The following is a 27709-nucleotide window of genomic DNA, read 5'->3' on the forward strand; positions in this document are numbered from 1 at the left end:
TTAACCCTGTCCTGTCCGAGCAGCTCCCAGCGCTGTAGAGCAGGAGACAGGTGTGTTTACCTTTAATCACTGCGCACCTAATGTAAATAATACGACATCAGCATGGCAAGCTTTGTTGTTGTTTTACCTTAAAATACCTATTAAAGGTGCACAGCATTTCCTCCATTATACCACACTGTGGAACATTACCATCATGTGGCAACCTGTTTGCCATTGCTGCACGTCCTGTTCACTATAATACACTGCAAACTAACTCACAAGTCCCCGTAACACTGCAAAAACTCCCTCTCACTTTTTTTTTAATGTGCTCACAGCTGCATTATGCTCCAAATATTTCCCAGCTGATGTCAAATGTTGGCAAACCCCAAGCAGGAACTACCTCTGTTAGTTTTACTACCGTGCTCATGTGAATACAGTTTGGATTTTGTGGATATTATGCAAACTTTTTTATTATTATTATTATTATCATTCTCATGTAAGAAAACTATGTCATTCAGATCACAATGTAATATTTCTTTATGAAAATATTCAGAACCATAACATGATCAACTGGGTGTATATACATGTGCGTCACTGTTGCTAGGTAAACTCGAGCAAATATTTTCGCCCGGCTTTTAAGTGATCCGTTGTAGGTTGTTCTAAATTACTGCTTACCAGCATGTCTCAAGAAATAAACCAGGAGTTAGTGTATTAGGTGGGAAGTATGGGGAGAATGCATATGGACACATGGGAGCTTTTTTTTTTTTGCCTGTAAACAACCTCTAAGTGCACACACATTTCCTGGGCCACACAATCCCCCTTTTCACCCTTGGCCCAATGTGTGTGTGTGTGTGTGTGTGTGTGTGTGTGTGTGTAAGAGGAGATTGCTGGGATTGGATGGGAAAACTAGAATGTGTGGGAGGCCACAGTCTGATTTCAAATTTTCTGAAATTTCTTTGTACAGACCTGGGAATGATCGTGTTAGGACATGTTCTCTTAAAACAGAAAACACCAAACAAAGGGTGACATTACATAACAGCCGTCTTTGCAGAGGCACGCTGGAACAAATCAGTAGCTTGTGTTCCGTGAAGTAATGCATTTTGGTTAAATTCAACAGGAAATTTAGCTGAAGGCACTCCACTTCTACGGTTATTTCAGGTAGGCGGAAGACAGTTTGTCAAGGCTGCTGCTGGCTGTCAGCTGACAAATTAAGGAGTGTCAACCTGTGCCAAAAAAATCAAAGTCTCTCCCTTGCTGCCGGGCATCAGCGATGCAAATTTAAAGCCTTATTAGGCTTATGTAACAGAGAACAAGCAGGTACTCTGCATGTCTTAATTGAATTAACTATTATAGCAACTTAATGTCTTTTAGTATGTTGAGTAAGTGGCTGATTTGGTGCATTTTTTAAAAAATTCAGTACTTTTATATTAGATTAATACAGTCGTCCTCAAATGTATTCATACCCTTCCATTAAAGAAAAGGCAAAATTCATAATAGTCACTCAATTAACTAGAAACAGAAAAAAGCAATAATAATTTCTAAAAAAATTTAAAATGATAATTTAGTGAAATAAGACATTGCTTTTGAATTCTAGTTGAAAAGAATAATAATAAAAAAACCAAAAATAAATAAATCTGTCCCAGACAAATTAGACACTTTGCTGATGAGCAGTGGGCCAGAATCAGAACACCTGTCAACAGGTGCAGAAGTCTGACTGAGAGTTACAGAAAACACTTGATTGCAGTGATTGACTCAAAGGGTTGTTCAAAAAAATATTAGTTTTCGGGTCCCATCATGATTGTTTGCTTTTTTTTTTTCTTTTTTTTCTTTTTTTTAATGTTTCTGTTGAACCACAATTCAAAAGCAATGCCAAGATTGTCATTACATTTTTATTTATTACTTTTGCTATTTTTAAACTTGTTTCAGTGACAGCTGTTTTTTTTCCTTCTTTAATAGGAGGGTATGAATAAATTTGAGGACGACTGAACATCATCATTCCAGTGACGTTCAAGGTTCAATGTAGCTAATTAATAAATTATGCAATTTACTGCAGAGATGACCACATTGTTCTTTTGCCAGTGCATTTTATATGATTTCAAGTTATGGGCTCCAGTACTGAGCAGGAAATCAATTAATCAATTTTCAATTATTTGTTTAGTCCATCCACAAAAAAATATATTAGCAACCATTCTGATAATCAATTAGAAAAAAATTATCTCTGGCTTATCAATTGTCAAATGTTCTGCCTTTATATATATAGATATATGTTGGCTAAAACAAGCTACTTGAATATGTCACAGTGAGCTTTATTGGAAATAATAGCTCCTTCCAGCCCTATTTATTTATCTGAAAGGACAACATGACCAAGCTAATCGCATCCATTTTCAAGTCTTCAAAATAAACAAGTGTTCTTTATTTCAAACTAAATAATGGAAATCCATAACAATTCATTTCTGACATACAGTATACCACATATATACAAAAAAAACACAATGCTACAACTTGAAACAGTTTGACGAGGTATGCTATTCACAACAGTATACCATATGTTGGATGAGGGAATGAATAGCTCAACTTACAATTTCTTCGTACTTCCAAATTCTGAGCACACAAGTTACCAAAGTAATATTCGGATTAATTTACGTCAGAGAACCAGGAGGATGAAAGAAAACGCTTCTTTGCCCTACTTCCCCCTCCTGCTGAAGTTGCCCCATCTTTACAAAAATAACCGGCTCTACAGACCTTTGAACATTTCACAAGGCTGATGATTTGAGGCCTGTAGTATTGACGGAAATGGAATGACATTTTTCTTGAACTCCATAATTATCATGCTAGTCAGGACAGAGCAGTAGTGTAAGCTGGGGCACACAATGTCAACTGGGGAGAGCTGTGTCTAATTAAACACTGGAAAAAAGGATAATTACTACCGCTGAGGGGTACGGGAGACCTCACCCATGTTTCACGTTCCCTATCTGAACTGAGCGCTCGCCCAAGTAACAAGCACATCTGCCTTCAGCGCTGGACTTGCTACTGCAAACCCACAATCACTCTGACCTCAGTACCACTCCCTTCTAGGGCAGGACTCAACGTGGTCATTTGCAACAATACGGACCACCTTTGGAGGCCTACAGTATGCTCCTTGTTTGAGTCAAAATGGTGTTTTGAGTTAACTTTACAAAATGATTCTCCTATCTTTAGAGTGTCTTGTGGAGATCACAGTTGACAAATTAGCACTGCTGGCACAGCTCTGAAGATGAGCCAGGATGTCTTGCACCTGAGGGTATGCCAAGAAAAGGGAGGTAGAACATGCACTGAACAAGTTGATTGGTTGGGAACTGTAAATTGCTGGGTTAGATCTGTTTCAAAGAAGATATAATTTAACTGTCTGGTAAAGTCAACTTTTCCTTTTCAGATTTTTTTTTTTTTTTCATTGCCATTTTTGGTTATTGCATCCATTCACTGTCATTAACATCTTTAACTCTTAGCTCTCTGGTCGATGGCAGCTTGCTACAAAGTTTGAGCTATTGGTGGACACATCTGGTAGATTATATTGCATGCATGACATCAAAAATACAAATGTCACTTAAATAGGTACAAAATAAGACACACCAGAGAAGGATTAACCTTTGAAAATCATTGAACTAATACTGAACAAGTTCCCTGTTTGGTTCACAAGAACACCACATAATGGTAATACTTTTATGTACATATTCACAAGAAGGATGCCGTGTTGGTGACTATTCTTTAAAGTAGTTTTAAGGCAAGACTAGGATATGGTGTTATGTTTAAAAAAGAAAAATAAAAAAAAATAACTGTGCTACATCACTAAAGAGGAGCCAGCTCAGGTTTGTTTCCCCTGCACACTGACATGCTCGGCTTGTCACACCAGCTCTACAGTAGTTAACGTTACTGAGGCTGACGTCCCACCTAATGGAGCACACACGGCAAGGAGAGGACCACTGCACACCGCCTCTCTTGTACGAGTCACTTCACGTGTGCATTTATCAACATTACATGTAATAATCTCAGTAGTGAAAATATTCTGTACAAAACAATTCCCCATTCACTTTGGTACAACCTCTTGACTGACAGCTCAGTGAATAAAAAAGAAAAAAGAAAAAAAAAGCCTTCGTCCCTGAAAAAATGTTGAGTTTGTTTTTCGGGTAGTCTAAACTTGAATATGATTGAAGGCCATGATGGAGAGACAGCGAGAAAAAAATAAAGATTGTAAATAGTTTCCACGGTTTGTGGACCAAGAAAGCTATCAGCAGTGTGAGAAAAGGTTTACAGCTACTCATCTAGCACTTAGCTTATCTGAATCTCACATTAAGCGCAGTTTCATTTAGTGTGTTCGCTGGAAAGCTGTCAGAAAGCATGCACGACATCAGATAATCAGACTTAGGTACATACATTGTGAGATAACATCAATCACACAGGAAACAAATGATAGCACAAGCTCTTGGTCCTCGAGTGTGATACAACAAACATTGAGTCACGGGAATCATTGTGGTTGTGCATTAACTATATAGTAATGTGTTTGAAATTACTACTGTACATCATGAATCATATAACACAAAAATGCAATGCGCTAAAACTGCTAGCTCCTTCTTTATAACTGCACAAAGGAGGAATGTGTGTCTGGAGGGGCTTGACCTCACTGCCCACTGAAAGAGCAGTTCACTTTCACTATGAAGCGTATCGTTCTTGTTGTTGAGTCTGGAATGTGAGACTGTGCTCATCTGCTGAATACCGGGGGTTACGTTAAGCTAGGTCCCATGGAAGAGGGCGGGGGGGCATCGGCTGACAAAGTAATGCTCTGAGCCCCAATCAAACAGTTATCCAAACCTTCTGAACCCCCAAAAGTTTGTGATCTGTGCTCAGCTGTCCCCTCCCTCGAAGTATCACAAGTCAGCTCAGATCTTCTTCGGTTTACGGCCCAAGTGGTAGTAGTAAGACATGGTGACCACCAAGAAGAGTACTCGACTGATTAGCAGCAGTATGGCAGCGTTGGGCAGGATGCCGATCTCCATTAAGGTGATGGATGTCACTGGGGGAAAAAAAAACAAAAACATTTGACTTGTTTATATTTTTCCAAGTCTGACTTAAAATAATACCCACATGTACACTTAGGGAGCTATTGGTTGCTTCAGTTGCCAGTCTGCTTTGAATTAAGCAAGCATGTATCATTCTTCTTAGTACATAATTCTCTTTTTGTGTTTTTTCTTACTGTTTACTTTCTGAACTGTGGTGAAGAGATTTGTACTGTATGACGAACTTTGGGAGACACACACTCGAATTGAGTAACACAGACTGCATAACTCTAATTTTGGCTTTCCCCCTCCCCCCCCACAAAACTTGGACTGTGGAATCTGTTATGAATAATTACAGAGCAGCCAAAAGCTGTTTAGTTGTACACATGGCTATAAAGTTCAAGTGTGTCCTCATAAAACACTGCAAGGCTGTGACTGCACACGTTAAACACAAGAGGGTGCTATCAACGCATTCATTTCCCAAGCTGGCAAAAACAATCCCCTCAACTGGTTTGTCTCATGCATGTTCTCCCCATGCAGTGTGGGTTCTCTCCGGGTTCTCCAGCTTCCTCCCACACAGTCCAAGAACATGTTGAGGTTAATTGGTGATTCTAAATTGTTCGTAGGTGTGAATGTGAGTGTGCTTGGTTATCTGTCTCTAAGTGTGTCCCTGTGATAGACTGGCGACCTGTCCAGGGTGTCCCCTGCCTTCGCCCTGAGTCAGCTGGGATAGGCTCCAGCCCCCCCATGACCCCAGTGAGGATTAAGCGGTGTATAGATAATGGATGGATGGGTGGATGGATGGCTGGTTTGTCTCACTGACTAAGTGAGAGAGAAAAGGAGGTTTTCTGAAGCTGTGATTTTCACAGACAGAGACACAGATACAGGGCTGGAACTGCATGCGTTGGAAAAGTTAATCACCTAGAAACTGTACAGCAAAGTAGCAGGCTTCACTGAGCAGAGTCCACTGGATGATGACCTTTTCTGCTGTGTAGAGACCATTCCACATGATGAGGGCCAGGCCTGGAAAAGGATGAGATAAATGGGAATTTTTAGGTTCAGGGGCATGGGAATGAAAACAGAAGAAAAAAAGAGGAAGCTTTGGAGAAAAGACTTCAACATGTCGGAGAGCATTTCCATTAACAAAACGATTACAGAATGAGTGGACTTGCAGGTTTAATCTGTAATCTGTGATGCTGTGCCCACATACAGATACGTCGCCTATTGATTCGGCCGAATGCTCTGACTCATTGATTCTGATAAAAGCTTGTGCTCTATCATTTCATTCCCTGCTCTTCCCTTCCAGTTCATTTTCCTGTATTTCACTCCCACCCACACAGACCAGTAAGGCTATGGAAACGAGAAGGGGTGGGCTGAAAGGTGGGAGGGCTGATTGACTGTATCGTCTCCCTGCCAGGTTCCATCTGTGTGGCAGATGAGACCCCATCCTTTCCCTCCCTACACGGCACCTTGTCTTGTAAGACATCACCCTTTTTTTTTTAACTAATCCCTACAGCTCAGCTGACATTTATCAAAAAGAGAACAGTCTTTTGTTGGCCTTATGAAACAAAGCAGGTTTATATTATCCTTCACAGTGCTATGTTTAAGGTTCTATCTCTCTGAAGCATACAAGGATTCAGTGTGTTATTTTAGAATTTTTTTACATTTTACATCGTTGATTCGTGAAGAAAGGCGAGTACAGGTTCTTTCTTAGCATTCTCATAAATGTCTAGTGAGGAAGGAGGAGAACATGTTTGATGTAATATTCTACACGCCTATGACTATATAATGTCTGACATATGTTCAGGCTTGACTTAGAAATGACAACTTAGCATCATTTACTGAGTACATGCTAAGCCTTTTCCTCTCGCTCTTGTGTCTTTGCCTTGCTTTCCCAGCTGACTCTCACATCAAGGGGTAGCCTGTGTGCTGCCTGCCCCCTCTGTCGCCACCGTCACCCTGCATCTCCTCACACAGCCATCACAAACTAATAATCACCTGACTGACAGCCCCGATTTAAACTGCAGCCATTAAAATAATTGCTCGCATCTTCAGTACACGTTCTCTGAGGTGAGAAAAGAACAAATGCCATAACTGCCTGGCACATGTGACGATGGTGAAGCTATAATGATCGGCTGTCTCTGTACATGACGTGGCACAAATGAGCACAAAATTAAACAAAACGCCATCGACATCAACATTTAAACGCGTCTTCTCTGACTTCTAGACCAACTCACGCACATATACACACTATATACGTGGCCATCATCCCCCACTCTGACGCCAGCAGATCTAAACCTGATGTATGAGGCCACAGAACGCAGAGGCGGATGGTTGCTGTTAGTATTCTGGAGAATTGGCCTCTGTATCTCTGGCATGCCCTCATACTGAACTGTAGATACACAGAGCTCAGTCAAATAACACAACCTCTGTTTGTAGCCTAAAGGAATGGTTTTAAAGCAAGAAGAGAGCTTTTTATACAGTATCTGAATGAGTGTGTGCGAAATGTAATGAATGCATTAGAAGCCGTCATTACAAGAGACCACGTGCACTGGAGCGGGGCATATTTTTAGCATGGACATAAATAAATATTAAAACATTGTGTGTCAGCATCATTTCAGCACAGTGAATGCGCTCGCTCATGCAGTTTATTCACTGTGCTGCAGCGACGCATGAGCACATGAGTAGCTGCATGAATGTATTAACTGGATGTCTTACTGAGCAACGCTCCTCCATAGAGGCGAACAGAGATGCTAGTCGTGGAGAGCTCCTCCTCAAAAACAACCTCATAAAGCTGGTTGGGAAACATCAGGGCCTGTGTAGGGAAACAAAAGCACAACTAAGCTCTGTCATACCAACACAACAGCATTCTGTTCTGACCAAAGTCTTCCTGTTTGTGACTCAGTATCACTGTGTCCGTCATGAACACTGAGGATATTGAGAATTACGATGGTATGGCCAACAAAGACGGAGCTGTTTCTCCAGATGTTCTTTACTGATAAAGAATCCACAGTAACTCATTGCAGGATTTGTGTATCATTGTGTTTCCAGTTTCTATAAAGAACAATTTTGCTGTCTTATAACGCTACCTTTTCATTAATGGAGAGTTAATTTAAGCAAACTTACCATCAGAGCCATAACTGTGAAAGCAACTGCTGAAACGAGTATCCAGACCCTAAGAAGACAGACATTACATAACATAACATATCCTTCCTACAACATACACCAATTTATTTTTTCTCAGATTTGGCAAGATATTGAACTTTACTGGAAGTGATACACAGATGACCTTCTGCAGTCTGCTGTGTTAGCTGTGAGCTGTTGTGACACCGAGTAACCGAGCAGTTGAATTCTCACCTCAGCCCGACAGGCTCTCGCACTGCAAACTTCAGCTCATTTCCGAGCATCTGACTGATCTGTGAGCAAGCAAGGCGAGACAAAAGAACAAGGAAATGAGTTATGAGAAGGTGCATCATCTTCATAGATATCTATTATGACAACCTCCAACACGGCACCACATCAACAAAAATAAAGTGCGCTCCATGGAGGTGTGTTTCATGTGGCACTACACATCTGTAGCAGGCTACAAGAAAGGACGGCATTAAACAAAGCTGTGGGGAGGCAAGAAAGGAGTGTCAGAGAAGGGCCAATTAATATGTTAATTGGAGACTGCAAATGTTCTCACCTCTTTAACCGCCCCTTGAAGATTAAGAGTGTATGTCATAGCAACATCTTACAAATGTATTCTGGATGAATAACCAACTCCCAAATCTATTTTAGAAGAAAAGCATTATTTGCTACAAATGAACTTAATACTTCCAACAATAGCAGCACATAATTTTCAATCTACCATTCTGAAAGCAGGTAGGGAGAGAAATGTTTGACATGTAGAAAGCGAGACATGCTGTTTCTTATGACCAATTGTTCAATTCAGTTGAATACAACGATAAAAGTTAATAGTTAATGAAATTCCACACGGAATGAATCTGAAAAAGCAGCAATATTACAAAGACACACCCAGACATTCACCCAATAATATGTTAGGATAAGCATCTCTTATCACAGAATCTAAAAGAAGGTGGAATGTTAATAACCAGCAACTTGATTTTTTAAACTCTACTATCAGTGTCAATATTTATATGTAACTAGATGTTAAAATGTAAGACAAATAGTCAATCTAATCATTAGCCAATACAAAATGTATCAGCAACACATCTGATAATCAATTGTTCCTTCAGCAAATAAAGTGACAAACATTTAGTGGTTCCAAAATAAAAAAAATGTAAAGATTCACTGCTTTTTAATATTGATGTCACTGACAACTTAAATATCTGTACATTTCAGATGATTGATTTTTATGAAACAAGCATTCAGTTTGGGATGTGGGAGTATCACTTTTTCTCCAGTTTTTCCAGTAATTTTTTTTTGTTTTAGAAAAAAATGATATAAATAGAAATAATGATAAAAAATGAACAATCAGTGGATATTAAAAATAATTGTTGCAGCCTTGGTCTGATGCCCAGAGTAAGACTGGAAGCAAATAAACACAATCTACAAACAATCTGGAATCAGTGGGCTGAAGCACCATGTATCATTCATTACAGAATGTGCATTTGAGATCAGATTTACTCTGTATATCTGTATGTCTGAGGTGTATGTGTTCACACTTTATTGATTTAGGCTTAAAGCCATTTTTCATCTGCAGAATGCACTGATTCTTTATGTATGTTCTTGCGGACTATCAGCCCAGAAATGTTGCTTCAGATTTTTTTCCCCCCTGAGACGAGGGCACAAGAGCAGGGAGGTAAACAAACAATCCCAGATAAACCACAGAGGGCAAGTGACAATATAACCCCAGTTTTCTGCCTGAACAGACAGTAACCCTGTCAGCTGGCCTTCAGGTCCAATTATTTCCATAACATCAATGATTTTGCTTCACCGTTAAATGTGTCTTGTGTTCTCTTGTGTTAGTCAGACATAGCAGAAATTAAAAATACACTGAAGCATGAAAACTACTACGGCAGAGAGGATGAATCATTTACTGGCAAGCAGTGTTTACAGGGAACTCACTATCAATGTGAAAGTAGTTTTCCGTTTGATGATCCCGTGAAATGTCAGAGTGAATGAAACAAAAATGATTCATGTCACACATCAGAACAATCAAAACAAAGGTTTTCGAGGGTTTCTGCTTTTTATCATTTCCTTGGCTCACTTCCAAAAACAGCCGCATTTCAATGAGTCCAACCGTCAAATCGTGTCATGAGAAAAATCCTCATGACATGACATTACACGTTAAATTATACTACTGTACATTACAGCTATAACAATGAGACCTAAATACAACGCAACAGGCAACACCTTACTTGCATGGCATGTCATTTACGCTGACTTTTCAGTGAATTCTCATCACGATACAACCTCATCATGTTGTTAAGTTAATTTCTGTTTTACACCTTACTTATTCCAGGCAAGATGCAAATTAAAAAAGAAAGAGGCTTTTTTAGTTCATGCATAATAGTGAAACGGAGTTCATATCTTTAAACAACATAATTTTACATAATTAGCAAAGACTTGTTGTATTGTAATACAGAGTGTGCTGACACAGGAAAGTGCCCTTATTAATGGTGTGATAATCACTTCTCCCATGTCACACGCCTACACCCACACTACATTAGGGGTCACACACATTGCTCCTGTGCAAGGATAGATACGATTTATTTATTTAAATCGTAAAGTGGTGCCATCTCATGTGTGCATTCGCAGCAATTTATGGTGCACAAACACAAAAGCAGCTTTTTAAGGCGCCACCGTTTTATGATCAAAAATGGATGGTTCAAAAATAGAGAAATGGAAGACGTACAAATGTGCCTAAAATCAAATGAAAGAAAAAAAAAAAAAAGAAACCGCCGTCCAAACTTTTTTTTAGATTCTTAAATATTTGCAGATGGCTGTTGCTATCTTTGATCTCAGCTCAGGGTAGAAGCTGGAAGAAGGCTCCCTTGAGGCTAAACTCCTAAAATTATGAGGATAAAGAGCAACAGACTAGAGCCATTACGATCCTCCTTTGTGCTGCTGCTGAAGTGCCTTCACATGAATCTATCTGTGCCAGCTGTGATCACATGACCAGGTGAATCAGCCTTCCTGTACCATGGTTTCAGGGGCTGGTTTTGACAGGAACACATAAATATTCATGACTGGCATGAGAAACGCTCAAAAGGGAACTGAGCGTCAACCGATGGCACCAGGCTGGCTCGGGGAATATGGCGGAAGGGAGTCGAGGAGAAAGGGAGCAACAGGAAAAGAAACAAATACACAATGATGTTTGTGGAGAGAGAGAGAGAGAGAGAGAAACGCTTAATCACAGCTGCTGTGGCATGGCGTTTTTATCAGTCATCCAGTCAGCTGCATTCAGTAAACAATGGGCCACTTTTCAGCCAGAGAGCATGAAAAATATTCAGTGGAGTAAAAGCTATTGCTCACCAGCTGAAGACTTGTAATATGAATGTGTATGTTTCTAGTCTGATGGATCTCTGTCAGTTTGTGCAGTTACATTAAGTAGACAGTGATCACAATTTAATGTTTCAGCGGTAACCCTCAGGGACCTAACATATAAACATAACATGTGTTTATACATACAGCGCTGTCTTATTCATGAAGGCCTTGGCTCATGCAGCTATAGCTTGGTTGTGCAACATGACTTAAGCAATAAACTATTGTTTTAGTGGGTTCAAGAAGCTGTCAGTCACACAGCAGACAAGACAGGCGATACTTTTTGATGCACTTGCACTCACAAAACAGAACAGGTACAAATACAAAGTCTCTCTCTCACTTAAGTGATTATAATAGCAACAGTATTCTTATCTCAAAGCAGTAAAAGGAGGCAGGAAGAGACAGTCAGCGGACTACAGGAGCACTTCCCTCCTTTGTTTACACGGACCACCGGGATAAAGCCAACTGTTTCCTGTCCAAAAGAGGACTTGTGCTGCTTACCTTACTTTTAGATCACATGTGTCTCCCTGCTACAACCACAGCAACAGCACAATAGGCCAATCACAATGTGACCACAACAATTTATTTCTAATTTAGGGTCAATGTCACAGGAATAGGGAAAGCAGCTTTTCAAAAACACCACATACAACAGACCACATTAGTCAAAATATTGTTTTACTATAACTATAAGCCACAACTTTTTTCACACGCTTTGAACACTGCGGTTTAAACAATGATGTGTCTAATTTATGGATATTTACGATTTTTACGAATTTGCCTCAAGACGAAAGTGACATTGAGAGCGACAACAAAAGAGAGACTGAGGAATTGTGTGACGAAGTAATTCTGAGGCTGTTCAATTCTGACACTGAAGAAGACGACTTTAGTGGTTTTAGTGCGCAGGAGAAAGATGAAGATAGCAATCAATGACTTTTCCTGGTAGGTTACTGTATTTTTAATATTTTTAACCAGCCGTGTTACAGGCACTGTTTGGAAAAAAGCATTTACAGAACATATTTGTGTATGTTACGTACGTATTTAATTAAAAATGTAAAAAATCTTTCTGTGTAACTATCTCATGTTACAACGTGGACACCTGTAGCTTATAGACAAGTGCGGCCTATATATGTACAAGCTATTTTTTCTTTTTAAAGTTAGTGGGTGCGGCTTATATTCAAGTGCACTCAATAGTCCAAAAATTACAGTAATTTAAATGCACTGTTTCTCGATCACCATTCAATTATTACATTCAGTATCTAACCAAGAGAATCTTTCTCAAATCAAATAAAGCAGTCTTGGCATTAAAACTGAGGCATCATGTGTTTCTGTCTCTTCCTTAGTCTAAGTCTCAATCAGTGCGCTCTGTAAAAAGAGATCTGAATGACAGATGTCTGGGTTAAGCTTCTTGCTAAAACATTGAGAGAGAAAACAAACACTCAGGAGGGCAGAGAAAAGGGGGCCGACTTCTCATCACAAGCTATCAGCCACCACCGTATGCCTGCACCCTTCTGGTCTGTTCCTTTCTCTCACTTGCCTGATTAATATTTCAGTGAGGAACAGTTTGCCGTGCCTGTGCTCATTGTAATACAATCTGATTAAAAAAAGAAGAAAAGTATCGTTGAAATCTTGATATTTCAGTCCAGAACCAGACACTACTGTCAGTCTGCAACTGTGGAGCTCCAGATAAATGACTATGACAACAGATTTTGTGTCTCCTAGCAGAAACCAGCATGTGTGCTGTCGTGTTTGGGTATGCGCTGTCCATATGAAAATGCATGTGAGGCAGAAATATAATACATGAGATGTAAGAGGCATTCAGCCTCCCCGGGGAGCCAGTCACATCTCAGTGGAGCTGCAAGAGCTCCGTGGATTACGTGATCTAGATTCACTGAAGCACAAGGAGGCAAACGCACACAATGGGACGCTAAAAGAATGATGAGCCAATTAGTAGCCTACTGTGGCTTTTAAAACGAATCCATAGCTCTTCTCACAGTTACTAAATGCATCTGTGGTGGAGTGCCCTTTTTGCTTATGTACTGCTGTAATATTATCCATCTGACTGATGATAGTAAACATGTGTGCTTACATTTCTAACCAAGTCATCTGTTGTGCTAATGCAATTTGAGTCTGTTGTCTACATTACTTCCCATACTGAATAAAATCAACTGCTCATGTGAAGTAATCTGACCTTCGAGCGGTGCACTTCGCCATCATCATCCTCGCCACCAACTCCAAGGATCTTCCGGCTCTTCAGACGGCTTATCAAGTCCGTCTGACTGTGCTTCTTCATTAGAGGAGGATGGGGTTTCGATGCCATGGTGCACACCTGACACAGAAAGAAAGGCAAATGGTTTGTGTTGCAGACAAATAATAAATATTAACAAATAAATGGGAAGAGGAAGAAGTAGATGTAAAAACAAACAAAAAAAAGAACATTAGGTCAGTTTTTCCAAACAGCATTTATGTGAAAAACACCAGTGGAGTTTTCTCCTCTGTTATTTCCCCTCGCTCTGAAGGAGACACCTCTCTGTGGCACAGGCAGTAAGAGGTATCTACCAATCTACGAATAATTCCCTTGAGGACTTGACTTATGCAACACAATTACATAATGCGAGCGTAGCAAATACAAACAGAAAAACCTTCCTCTTAAGTCAGGATAGAAGCGGGAGCCAGATGTCGTCTGCCGAGAGGCCGGAAAGATGCAGCGCCTTTTCAGAGAGTCAATGGATCTGATAGCGACAGAGGCTGTTACACTTATATAGATCAACACACAAGTGTAAATGGAGCTGGACTCTCTGAGGGTCTCACTGTCCGTATTGATCCAAAGTTCTACTGACAACAGGCAACTCAGTAGGTGGAAAATGGTTTTGATGTCAGTCTGCACTGTCTACACAGCAATATGCCCTCAAGTTGTTCATGTCTTGTATGAAATTACTACTCAGTGGCCTTTATGCCAACAATGTCATCATCATCTCTCTCTCATTTTTTTTTAGTGTCACATTTTCTTGCTGTGAGCTATCAGCATGACTTATTTTTTCAGCATGTGGCTATGATGTAACACTAAAGTCACACTGTTGCTCTGCCAGTCAGTTCTGCTACTTTTTTGTTATAAACAATGGAAGCTTTCAAGCTATACATTAAAACAACAATGCGTTTTATGCATCAATAAATAGCTTCTGTATTTGCATAAAACAAAAGATAAATGCCAATGCCAGGCAACTGGAACACATTAGGAGATTTCTGCCTTTGTTGGCCGCTAACTGTGATAGCAGAATACACTGCACTCGTACTATTGATCAGCAATAATGAACACTGCCTGTGGATTCAGTGGGAACAAGCAATCGTCAAAGGTGAGGATCATCATTGACTCAATGATGTAACCTCCATCATGATTAAACAGGCGGCTAAAAGGCATGCACTACACACTGGCACGATCTATGGAGGGGTAAGACAAGAGCAATTTTTAAGCTACTCTCTCCAGGATGAGGACAGCATCTCTACAGCTGTTTCAGACTTGGGATCTGTAACTTTACAGGCTTCGTCAGTCCATTAAAGTGACAGCATTCTGTCATTCAGACAGATGCCACTAATGTTCTCAGCAGTTTCATTCAGACAAACCCCCTACAGCGTCGGAGAGAGCTGCGGTATGCAAGTGACATTTGTCATTCACATGACATTAAACAACAAACACTAAGTTATGTATAATGCATGATAATGCAATAACAGATGTAATCTAAACTAATAGCAGCTATCAAAGTGTCCAAATAACCACGAGCTTAGTTTATTTATGACTTCCTAATAAACACTGAAAACTCTGTCCATGTGTAATGATACTAAAAAAAAAAGAAAATATCCACACAGCTACAGTTATGGAGCTCAGGACTCAATCTGAGGCAGCTGCTATGCAAAGTGAGTAAGAAAGGTATGTGGTGAGTTTGGCACACAAACTGCCTTAAGTGTTTTCTGTGATGTTTTTAGAGCAATGCTGGTGCTGAAATGTGGAAAATGGTCCTTTAAATCACTTCACACAACTCAAAGAAGCATTGCTTGTGCATGCCTATCCCTTAATGTGGCTGGATGCAGTTAGGACTTGTGCTGTGTACAAGTAATAAGTTACTAAGGCCGACCCAGTACCACTTCTATGGAAATGTGACCAGGGTGCACTTTTAGACACGAAGCTGCCACGTTCAGTTGCTGTCAGATTAACGGAACGGGAGTGCATGTTGTAAAAGGGCTTAACAGAAAGCTTTGTCCCCTGAAAAGGAAAAAAAAAACAATCAGCCTTAACAGGAAACAGCTTCAAGTGCTCAGTTTTCCACCTTCTGGAAAGTGTAGCATCAGTTAGGCAGATTTACACTGAGGAAATGTAAACAAATCCTGTAGGTTTTCTCAGAGAGGTCAAACTGCCAAGCTGAACAGATTACAGACTGAGTGGACACGATATAATGAACACTTGTACCTGCTAAAGCACTCCAATACAACAGCCTTACAAAAAAATAAAACTACTTTATAGAACATGTTGGACTTTCTCATTTGGGGCTGATTCCACTGTATTTCAGTTTAGGATGCTGTTGAAGTTGATTGGATGAATTTGTGCTGAAAACAATTACTTGATAAGTCAAACAGCAGTTTAACTGATCACAGTTCTTCCAGCAGATGAGTCAATATATCCAATTATCTAGTGCGCTGGCATGTGTGATGTGATGATTTGCTGATTTTAACAAATGGAGAACATCTCTTATTAAATGACTAATAAATTACAGAAAGGAAATGATTCATAGATAATTACAAAAAAAAGCTGTAACCTCTTGAAACACTGTTCTCCTGACCCATACGTCCTGCTTTCCTTGTGTGTATGAGAGGGACAAACCTTTAAAAAACTACTAAATCAGTTCATCTGTGTGCATTTCTGTGTCATATACTTATGATAAGGCATGACAACATATCCTATTGGTATGCGCACATGAAATTGCAGAGGTGTTGAGGCTTCTGTTGTCAAATACTCCACTTAGACTCCCACACTGTGCATGATGCGCTACACTTCCTCTTTTCTATAGCAATCCACAGGAGGAGGCACAGCAGAAAGAAAAACAAAGGAGAAGGGAAAGTTTGGTGGTATTCATGCAGGAAAACCTGGTTCTCACAACTAAGACAAGGACTCTGTTTGATAGTGTGCCTCAACAATTCATGTATGTAGGCTGGACCTTATGGCAAAAGGAACAAAATTGTACAAATATTTGTATTTGATCCAGGTGTTTATTTTACTTATTTCATGCACACTGTTTTGTTTTAACCAGATACATAGTACATAGTAGTGTGGGAGTATGTGCAAAGAATAAAAAGTACTTTGAAAAAAAAACAAAGCACTTCACAACAACAGATGAAACGTTGTTCTTCATCAACATCTTCCCGCCTCTGTGCTAATTGCAAAGTTTTATGCAAAAATCCACGAGACACTTAATGTTCATTTTTTATGCCTAATGAATCAGTGCACTCTCTGAATAATTGCAATGAGACATTAGCCTCCGGTTAAATTATGTTATCAGAAATAGACGATTAGATCAATCACAAAAATCAGACTTTACTAATTTTTAAGCAGTAAAATCAAGCATATAATTGTGGGCCCAGTGTGCTTTATTACATTGAATGATTTGTAATGTAATTATTGCATATGCATAGATTGCTAAATGAAGGTTGAAACAATATATTGTCCAGTCCATTCTACTTTCAAACCCTTCCTTATTTCATGCAGGAAAACTGACCTATTGTATCCTCCAACCATCCCATTCACAGAAAAACATACGAGCAAATGCTGCCCCAGCCGTCAGGCCCACATCACTGAGCTTCTCTGAGGCACAAAGAGACAGCATGTTGCATAATATCCCTACAAATGATGCTAAACTTCAGCAAGTACAATGTGGCCCCTTGATTGTTGATTTGTTCCACCATCATGACCCCATCAGCATCTGTAATAAAGCTGTAAATAAGGTGCACTTCACTGCATGCACTGGTAAATCCCTCATTTCTCCCCCATGCTAAAATACCCTTGCATGTCTCTCCCTTTGAATCTCCCTGCCAGTGCTTCTTGACTTGCAAGAGTAATGCTGATGCAGTTGCCTAGCAACTGCCAATGGACCACTTGCTTCTTCATTACTGAAAGCACCTTTCATGATTGAAACCACCTTTGATGACGATGTCTGCTGAGAGCCACTAGTGACTATGCTGCCATTCTCCTTACTGTCACGGGAGACGTTCTAAGATAAATTAAGAGACTTTGATCTGTGTTCAGTCAACTGGAGTACAGATATGCTTTCCTAATGAGCAGCTTCTTCTGGGAATCAAAGCCTAAAAGGCGAAGGTCTTTTAATTTAAAATGTAGATGCAGATTTTGGTATCTGTCTTCTTAATTGCTACAAAAATAGCAATGATGTTACACCCTGCACATGTGAGCTCACTCTAGCAAGGTAGCGTGTGTCTCAGTGCCAAACCCCGTTGCACCTGGATGATAAAAAAAAAGCATCCAAAGTAAAGCCACGTACAAGGTATGAGTCATGAAAAACCATCAATTATTGAATATGGTGCAAATTTTAAGAGGAAACAAACGGAGACAAGAAATTATTTTTTAGGTATCTAAGATAAAAATTTCAACACTTACAAAAGATGTATCAAGATGATGTCCAGATTGAGAAGACAAGTGTGAAAAGGAATAGGAGCTGAACACAAGAGCACGTTGGAAGGATGTTCTTACATTATGGTTTTATGGTTTTAAAGTGCCATGTGGACAACATCTTAACATACAATCAGTATGTATATAAAAAGATAACATTAGTTCAAATGGAGGCAAGAATGAACCCAAAACTGAGAATTTAGTACCAACAGTAATGAATACCAAACAGTATCCTCTGTGCTCCTTCTGCAGGTTTTGTGACAGAACATGTGCTGTAGAAATGAAAAGCTGCTAAACATAGGAAGGAGATATTGTGGGAAAGGTGTGAACTCCCGAGAGATCGCTGGCTGGTGACTAAAAAGATGTTCTGTAAAAAAATAATTGTATCATAGGAACAAAGCAGTACGTGGGTGTGGAGGAGCAACTGTGAAAAAATGTGTTACTCAAAATAAGAAAGCAGATCCTACAGCCCGCTCATGTCCTTCTATTTTCCATAAATACCAGGAGACACAGTTTCTCAATAGCCTCTAAATCCCCTCACCGTCACGTTTGGAATATCAGCAACATAGAGCGCCAAGGCTAGATAACGCACAAAATAACACTTCTGCTCAACAGACTCTAGAAACAAGTGAGAGCTTTTCATCCTCAATGAAATGTCTGTCTCTTGCACCCACTCACAGTGATTTGCTGACCTGAGTAAACGTGCCTCTCATGGTTACTATGAACACTGTGTGTTTCTCATTGTCCTGGCTGACACTGGAGCTTTAGTACAGTCTAACCTTAAGGTGAGGACAGGAGGATCCAGTCCCCTGTGTTTAGGTGGAGTTAGACCGAGCATTTGTGACCCTTACTGGATTCCACATGTCCTTCATAAGAAACACAGTTAGGAGCTACATCTTTAACTGAGGGGTGGAGCTCAAAACCAACATTTCCACATTTGAAGACATTGAAAATTACCTTTTTCCTCAGAGGAAAATATCTCAAAACAATGGATGGGCTGCCATGAAATATTGATCGTTATGATGCCCAAAGGTTCAATCCTACTGACTCTGGTGGCATTCTGACTTTTAATCAAACATGGGCATTTCTTTTTTTTCTTCTTTTTACCAAAATGCTCTGTCAACTATTAAATGGAAGGCCACACAGTTTGCCATCTCTGGCACAACCAGCAGGCCAAAGCTGAGCAAATCCAACTTCTATGTGTGCAGATATTCATAATCGTCTGGCATCTGATGTATCCACAAATGTGTGATCATGAGTTAAGATCTTTCTGAACTCTGAAGATCCAGTCACGCTTCATTATCACTGTCATGAGGTCAAAGTTTTACTTTGTCCATTATATCCTTCAAAGGCAGACTTAAAAGCCAGCCGTCACAGATAGGAGACACACACAAAGTCACTTGAATATGGGGATAACAGCACATACTTAAAGACAGTCGCTCATTGAATATATTAATAGTCGGCACTTGAAAAGAGTATCAGTTCAATCAAAAAAGAGCTTAACACCTTTGACCTCCTCACTCCTTGACCTCTACACAATCACATGTGAAGCTGGTATGCAGGAAGTATGGGGTTTCCATTTAAATGTTTCCTACATTTAGCAGTATTTAAAAAAAAAACACATCACAATATTGTGCAAATACTAAGAGTTGGTTCATTGCTGAAAGCAGATCCAGTGAGGTGCCAATATACCATTGCAAAAGAGGACACATTTATATTGAATTAGCACCACACAGAACTCAAATGAAGGAAAACAAATCGTGAATGTTTTAAGTTTGGTGATGCAGAACACACTGGACAGCAGGAACATAAAGGTCTGGCTGGTTATATTACAGCTATGTTCTCTTGGAAAAGCTATGGCAACAGCAGAAGCTTGAGTGACATTTAATTAACATGATTTCTGTACCTCTATCTGCTGAGCCCGTTTCCACTGTACTCTGTTTTATCGACACAGAGTTTTACACCTGTCTCAAGTGTGAGTTTTTCAAATGTTCGACATTTCCACTTCAGTGTTTTTATATGCACATTGAAAAAGCTCATACAAAGAGCTGAATGGAAACATAGGTAGGGTTTATTAGTGTCCTAACCTTACTATTTTCTCCATAATGAGCAGTGCAGCCTCACAGAGTGTCACTCTTAGTCTCGTCCTTAAACAGAAACACTCACTGCCACTGTTTGTTACAGAACATGTAATAAAACACTACATCAGATTAAATGACGTGGGGCTCTCGTGTCTTAACACTACCACTGTGCCATGAATTCACTGAAAGCCGTCAGCCTTGGCCTGATATGTTTGTTGGTGGAGAAAGTAGCTGGAAAATCATTCTGACGTCAATTTGTAATTGTGTTACCTCACTGAGACAAAGGCACGAGTCTTCCGTGACGCAAGCCAACATGACTGTCTAGCGCTCCGGGGCAAAGTAGAGCCTGGTAACTGTGGAACTCCACTTTGAAGCTTGTGAGCGTTGAGCATTTTCAAAACAGCCTCAGATATCTGGTTGACATAGATAAAGTGATTCCCCTGAGCCTGCTCCGAGGAAAACCTGCCAATGTATTGAGTAACGTAGGTCGCAAACTGTGAACTACACTTTTTTGCCAAACAGCTTATATGTTGAGTAGTATTGTTGCTCACAAACCCAAACTGAACTGAAAGCTGTTTTGACAATAGAGTAAATCAGAGGGGTTTTTTGTTCATGACTATTTTCTGATCCACTCTCCATGTAGCTGTGCCTCATCAGAGCTGCAATCAAGTCAATTTTTCCCCTTACAATGTATGATTCACTAGAAGACCAAAAAAAAAAAAAACAACACAGAATATCCACAGTAAGAGTAACACCAATTTTTAATCAAGCAATAAGTTCTCCTTCAGATAGGGAAAAAAATGTTCTTTTATGATATATGCTAAAGCAGCTCAATCAATACAGAAGACACAATTATGCATATATTGCACAAGCAGAACAAGGATCTGTATAGTTAGCATTTTACTGAGTATCAAAAGGTACTGCCGATTGTAAGCGTGCAAAGACACACAACATCTTGGTTTTTGGTTCACGGTCCGATGTGTTTCCTATATAGCAGGCGAAGTAAGCAAAAAAATCAGAAAGGCAGAATGTGGCAGAAATAATTGTTATTAATTTATTTTTAAAAATGTGAACAATAAAAACATTAAAGAATACCTCAGCAGCTCCTATTTTTCCTGCCACAGTTAACTGTGAACTTTGTGTACCAGCGCACACATAACACTGACACGACCTCTTTTAGCTTCTCTGCCAGATACGTGCTTGTATGCTGATCATAATGGGGTGAGTTTGCAGGACCAGACTTTTTATTTCCCACTTGAGGGTGATATTGTGGGCCGTCACTATTAAGTAGCTCTCTGTAGCACTGAAAGTCAATCCACCGGTGGTGAGCACAACTGCCGATACAGTTGATAATTCCTAAACAAGTGCTGCTTTGTTTGTTCGTACGGGGCAGGCACAACAGACTGAGATGTGTTTGTGAAGGCACACTGTAGTGGGGCTCTACAATTGACAATATGCTTAAATCCATTATTTTGTGCAACTGAGTCTGGTTGCATATCTGCAGCGATAAACCTTCCTGTAGCATTAGCAATTGCTTTGGCATGGACCAAATCTGCTTGGAGCAGTTGCTGGAAAGTGCTCGGGAGAAGAATTTGCTTTCCAATCTGTTTCTGTCTTATTCCACTAATTGACACATTCAGCTGATGCCATCGTAAATGACTTTTCAAAATGCCTCCACATACATACCCAGCTTACATACAGTTTTTGTTCAAACTTCTTCCATTTTCACTGTACCCAACTAAAAAACTGCAATGCAGACACTGCGATTTTTCATATGAACTTCTGACAGGGAGTACAGAACCAAGGAAATTTATTATGGAACTGAACATCATGTACTTTTGCTCCCCAAGCTTACACGTATTACTACTTTACTCTTTATTCTCTAGTCGTCTTTCCTCTTCCAATGAGATTACAATTTGTAATAATTAGGGACACAGGTTCTCAATGTGCCCTTTATTCATTCATTTAATATAAAACAGCAACATGATCTATTATAGCTTCTAATTAACTGTCATTCATTGATGAATAGCCCCCTTAGCATTTTCACCTGTACAGCACAGTCTTGAAAATGCAAATAATATGACCACGAAGCCCATCATCATTACTTTCTGAAACTCTCGCCCCTCAAATGATGCAGGGGCGCAGTTTAACTACAGACATGTGGAAGAATCTTAAATAGAGCCTTTTCTCCTTCAGTGGCAACACATTTAGTTGACTGTGACATGAGTCAAGTTAAGTTAAGCTCGGGCATTAGTAACAGAGACATTATACTGGGGGGGTGTAGATCCTGCAGATTTATCCCGTCATTTAGGGGTGTTAAAACTTAGATGTCCTCAAACCACCTAAAGTAATTGTTTCCCTGTCTGATAAATGCCAGCTCTGATGTAGTGGCAATTACAAATGAGGTTCAGTTGCGACGAAAAGGGCAGAGAAAACAGATGAGCGCCGAAAGCAGTGCTTCTGACAGCTGGTGATAAACAAAGGACAATAGGCAAGCAAGCAGTGAATTCCTGTCTTGAGTCAGAACAGGGCACAGTACATGCCCTGGAAACTGTACTCTATATGACACAGAGAGGATCTTGACACGCTGCTGGTCTGAGAAGAGAACTGCTCTTCAGTCACTATCAATGGATTATTGTGCTGAGTCGAACAGATTAATACTGTTAGATCATCTGGGGACAGTCACCAAGAAATGAACTGGTCCTAATGATGCCTGGGATTTGGAGTTTCCCTGTCTAATATTCAGTTATTACATCAGACTGCAGCAAGGGAATTTACCCTCTTGTCGGATGACTTACTCCAACACAATTACGTAAGGGTATTCCTAGTATGCTCACTAAAGACCTTTGGGGAGTCACAATTACACGCAAAGCTGAATGTTCCAGTAGTCATTGTCACTGTAATGAAATATAACTGATGCGTGTGGTGAGGTCGTTTTTAACAGCGTCGATCTGTTGCAAAACATGGTCTTGAAATTACTGGTATCACAACTGATTGCGGTGAAGTATTAATCACAAATGTGCATGTCTAAACAACATTTCTAAGCACTGTGCTGTGACCTCTACTCTGGCGATTGTGGATAACAAATGAGTTCACAGTACAGTAGTCCAGCTGTGTCTCTGCTGACTCCCTGCTGGTCGCCTTGCATGATAACTAACAGACGAAAATACAAAAAAAATGCTGGTTTGAGCGCCGTTGCATTCGCTTTTTCTTCTACTAAATATGAGGTGCCAGAAGTGGAATGGCAAATCTGACTGCATTGTTACATACTTGGTGCTGAAATGAATAGTAGATAATTAAATAAAAAAAAACATTTCCTTTAACATCTTTACACAAGCCAGACATTTCTGCATGGCAAACCACACTTTTAGCCACTGTACATTAAAAAACAAAAACACACAAAAAAACTCAAATACATGTGTCCAGCACTTAGATATAGTACACCTCCACTTATTTAACAATTAATTTCCAGAAAATGCTTCCTTCTATTCCAGCCAGTATGGTCGCTCAGGTAAAACTGAACAGCAGGAGACTGCGCTATCACACTAGCACCGCTAAATCATATTTTCATCGTAGGCAATGAATAAGTAAAATCGATATATTTATACACCCGATTCATGCTCATTTGAACTGTGAGACGGAGCCCTAGATACATGGATGATGTATTCACACCATTTGGCTGATTAGATGAAGACCCAGCTAGCTGGAAGCTAATCTGAGTGTCAGTTTGGTGGTGAGTGGTTAGCTTCATGACAGAGCTGTGGAGCAGGAAAATTATACTTTCATGTCTTATGGTTAAAATGTCTTGTTTAGAGTTATGACCTGATTGATTGGTATTCATTTGCAATTGCAACAAAAGCATATTTAAAATTATGGGTTGACCAATATGGTCGATACCAACACCAAGGTGAATTAAAGTGGTCTATAATTGGTGTTTGGCACTGATATACATTTACAGAAAAATCCTGGTGTCAAAATTTAGAATAACACAAACTTCAACACAAAATTTTGTTGATTTATGTTTTCAACTTTGTAAATATTTGACCTTATCCTTTGGCTGTTACATGTGGAATGTATTTAGATAGTGCTGTGGACGGGACACATTTTTAAATTTAGCAGTGCACCTTTAAGAGCAGAAAGACATAAACATAGGACGTGTCTATTTATCGTAAGTCTTATCATCACCACAATATTTAACAATGTTATCGCACGTGGCAGATTTTCCTCATACGGCGTGGGCCTCGTCGGCAGCACTTCGTATTTCTCATCTGCAATTCATAACCCAATATATAATGGTGTGTATGTATGACAGTCGATTTACTTTTGCCATCTGTTGCACTGGGCTTATGTGGGGTCTGGGATTGAGAAGGATAGGCTCTACCAACATTAAGTCACGGAGAGGCCTGCCAGGCGTTGTTTGGTGTTTCTATCTCTGGGACCATCTTGACGCAGCAGGCTCACTGCGAAGCCAACGCAGAAGCAGCAAAGATGTGGTGAAATAAAGCAGAGCTGACACTCGGTGCACACGCGCAGCTGGGAGGTGAATGATCTCCTCGGAGGAGCAAAACCATCAGAGCTCAGCAGGGATCGGGCACACACGGAGAAAAGACGACAGGAATGAGCACCCGCCTTCAAATGTACACATCAACAAAGCTTCAAAGCTCCGTCTCTGCTGAGCCGTATGACACCGCTGCGAAAAACAGTCAACCAGCAATTATTACTTCTTATGTATAATTATTATTGTACCGGGAGATTTGCTCATCTCTGCAGTGGCATATCATTATGCTGTCATTATGATTTCGAATTAGACTGCGTTAGTTTTTAGCTGGGTACCAGATAAACCGTTGGACCGTGTACATGTGGCTGCAGAGTTGAGTCAGAATACTTTTAGGCTCTAATGGTGCAGTGGCGCCACAGGTAGCTTGAAATAGCAGATGTCAAATGCTTGTTGTCCGGGGTAACTGTTAAGCAAGACTAATTAATTGAGCTAATGAAGCGGACTTTAATGATGCACAACAAATGGCTATTAGCGGATAAAATTCTGCACACCCAATTATTTTCCATCCAGACTGCTGGCCTATTACTGGAGATTTTTCACATTTCTGGGGTAACTACAGACCTTTAACCACACAAAACATCACCACAGTACACAGGGTCATCTTTACTGCACTTTGTGGAGAAATTACAGTTAATCCTCAATGGTGAATTTTAATTGACCAATAGCTAAACAAAATACAGCAAGACAGAGATTTGTTAATGGAAACGTTTTTGGTTTTTAATAGCCATGTTATGTGCAAAATTCTTCATGCTCCTACATAAAAAAAATTTAAAAAAAATTTAAAAAATTAAAATGCAGCATCTACTATTGTATACTATAGTCCTAATAATTTCAAACACAATGTCACAATGAGCAAGCCCAAATCACAGAGCCCTTTACAGGGCTGGGAAAGTAAACGATTGTGAAAATCACACAAGAACCATTATTTCCATGGGGTTGTGCTCTATCTACAATTCCATCTCGGTGAGAGCTGTGAGAAACAGGGATGGGTACCAAAACCCAGTTATAAATAGGCACTGGGAGTAAATTATAAAAGATCATAGTATCGATAAGCTCTGACATTATTGGTTTTGCTCTCAGTACTTAGTTTTCTAATGTGCAAAAAGATTAGAACATTCATCTATTATGCATTTTCGCTTTTCCCAGTTCAGAGTTTTCTTGAAGCCTGTGTGTGAGGAGCAGCTCTGTCTCACATGCTGCAGCACCAGGCAGCAAACACAATGACACACACAGTCTCTAGTCTCAGTGACAACGGCGGAGAGCGATAAAAACTGTGGCTACACTTCACTTGAGTTGATGGCGACAACGCTCGTTGCTACGAGTGCAACGAGTCTTTTGCGTTTAAGGGCAGAGACAAAATCGATCTGTTGAAACATCCTGTGAAAACTCATCACATGCCTTCACGCAAGATGAAAAATGTAATTTTCGACTGACCAGATATCTGCCATTGCCCCAGGTATATTATGTATGCTGGCAACCTCCACACAGAGTTGACTAAATTAAACAAACATGGCTTCATGAACAAAAGTAACCACTGGCAAACTACAACATCTTCTTTCTTGCAGAGAGGAGACAAATCTAAAATAGATACTGTGAATGGTTTCATATTTAACAAAGTAATTTCCTGTTGTAGAGCTTGCATTTGTGTTGTAGGTTCCAGAAACGGGATTCAAAAGTTGTTTTATGATACGGTTTATAATAATATTTCAATACTATTACATGACTCAAAGCACTACACATATTTCTAGAGAAGCAAATCATATCAGTTGACTAGCAATATGATTTTCACCACATTCCTGTTTACATTCTTCTGCTTCTTTGATCTTGCTGACAAGCTAAAAAGGAATGTGCTAATCTGAAATCCTAAACGTAAAATCTTACTGTGTTCCAAGGGAAACCCACATGGTTGAAGATATTTACCTTCTCTCAATGTCAAAAGAGCCCTCAGGCTGTGGACAGCAACAGAATGGAAATGCCTGCTGTCACAGTCATTCCATATCTCATGTGAAAATGCTTCACGATGTTATTCCAGTCTTGTAGACATACTGCTGTTAACACAAATCACCATGCGTTAGTTTTACAGGTAATAAAATGACGGTGATTGTACTGAACATTGATCCCTGAGCTGCCACACTAGGACTATTTCCAGCCCTCAACAGGATCCCTCCTTCCTCAGCTTGTCTTGCTGGCGCTACCTGGTTGCTAGGCAGCCCTGCTGGATGATGGAGAGTACTCATTTGAGGGCTCAACCTGCGTCACTAAAAATCTCTTTTACGCGGAAGTAATTGGTTGGTAAAGGTCAAAAGAAGATCCTCAAAATATCTAACATGTTATTATTCTGGCGTCTGGTGACACGTTGCCAATTTCGTTTAATATATGCCTTTTTACGCTCTGTTGTCTCATTTCCTCCCCTGAACATGTGGAAGAGAACTTATCCTACGCTCATCATCGCAGGCATGGAAGTAGTAATGGAGGTTTGCACAGCAATAAACCCACTTCTATTGCCTATAAAGCTCAACAAGAGGGTCTGGCAGCAGGAACAGGCAACAACATCCACGAAAGTCCACGTGTAGGTACAGGTCAGCTTTTCGGCGTCAAGCACGAAGCACAACAACTTAGATGCTGTTGTCACAAACTTGCCACGTAGCACGTGAGTGTGAGTACACAACAAAGGCAATCAGCAAATAAAACAGCAGTTCATATTCTAATGTTACAACAGTGACACCTACACAAAGTAAGAGGGGGACATGTTTTCTTTTCATGTTTGTGAACCACTGAACACTGAAATACTGTTCACCTGTTTTTAAATTATGGCACAGAAACATTCTTTTTTTTCGGCTTACATACTTTTCAGTGACTGACTTTTTTTTTTATGTGTTTCAAAAGCAACAACAATTGATGACAC

The 27709-nt window shown here is 39.9% G+C and overlaps 1 protein-coding gene across 1 annotated transcript in view; it reads right to left on the reverse strand.

Moving 5' to 3' along the window:
* Positions 1-2360: 2360 nt before the first annotated feature.
* Positions 2361-27709, reverse strand: part of LOC103355223 (tumor protein p53-inducible protein 11) — a 38763-nt gene continuing 13414 nt past the window's right edge. Inside the window, exons 2-7 of the mRNA XM_008278924.1 lie at positions 13687-13824; positions 8367-8425; positions 8136-8184; positions 7728-7824; positions 5931-6032; positions 2361-5026 (exon numbers count right to left, since the gene is read on the reverse strand). Of these exons, the coding sequence (XP_008277146.1) occupies positions 4893-5026; positions 5931-6032; positions 7728-7824; positions 8136-8184; positions 8367-8425; positions 13687-13815 (570 nt within the window). The 5' untranslated portion in view covers positions 13816-13824 and the 3' untranslated portion in view covers positions 2361-4892. The remainder of the gene's footprint in view (positions 5027-5930; positions 6033-7727; positions 7825-8135; positions 8185-8366; positions 8426-13686; positions 13825-27709) is intronic.

Source organism: Stegastes partitus, unplaced genomic scaffold, assembly GCF_000690725.1.
Source record: "Stegastes partitus isolate 25-593 unplaced genomic scaffold, Stegastes_partitus-1.0.2 Scaffold138, whole genome shotgun sequence".
Lineage (NCBI taxonomy): Eukaryota > Metazoa > Chordata > Actinopteri > Pomacentridae > Stegastes > Stegastes partitus.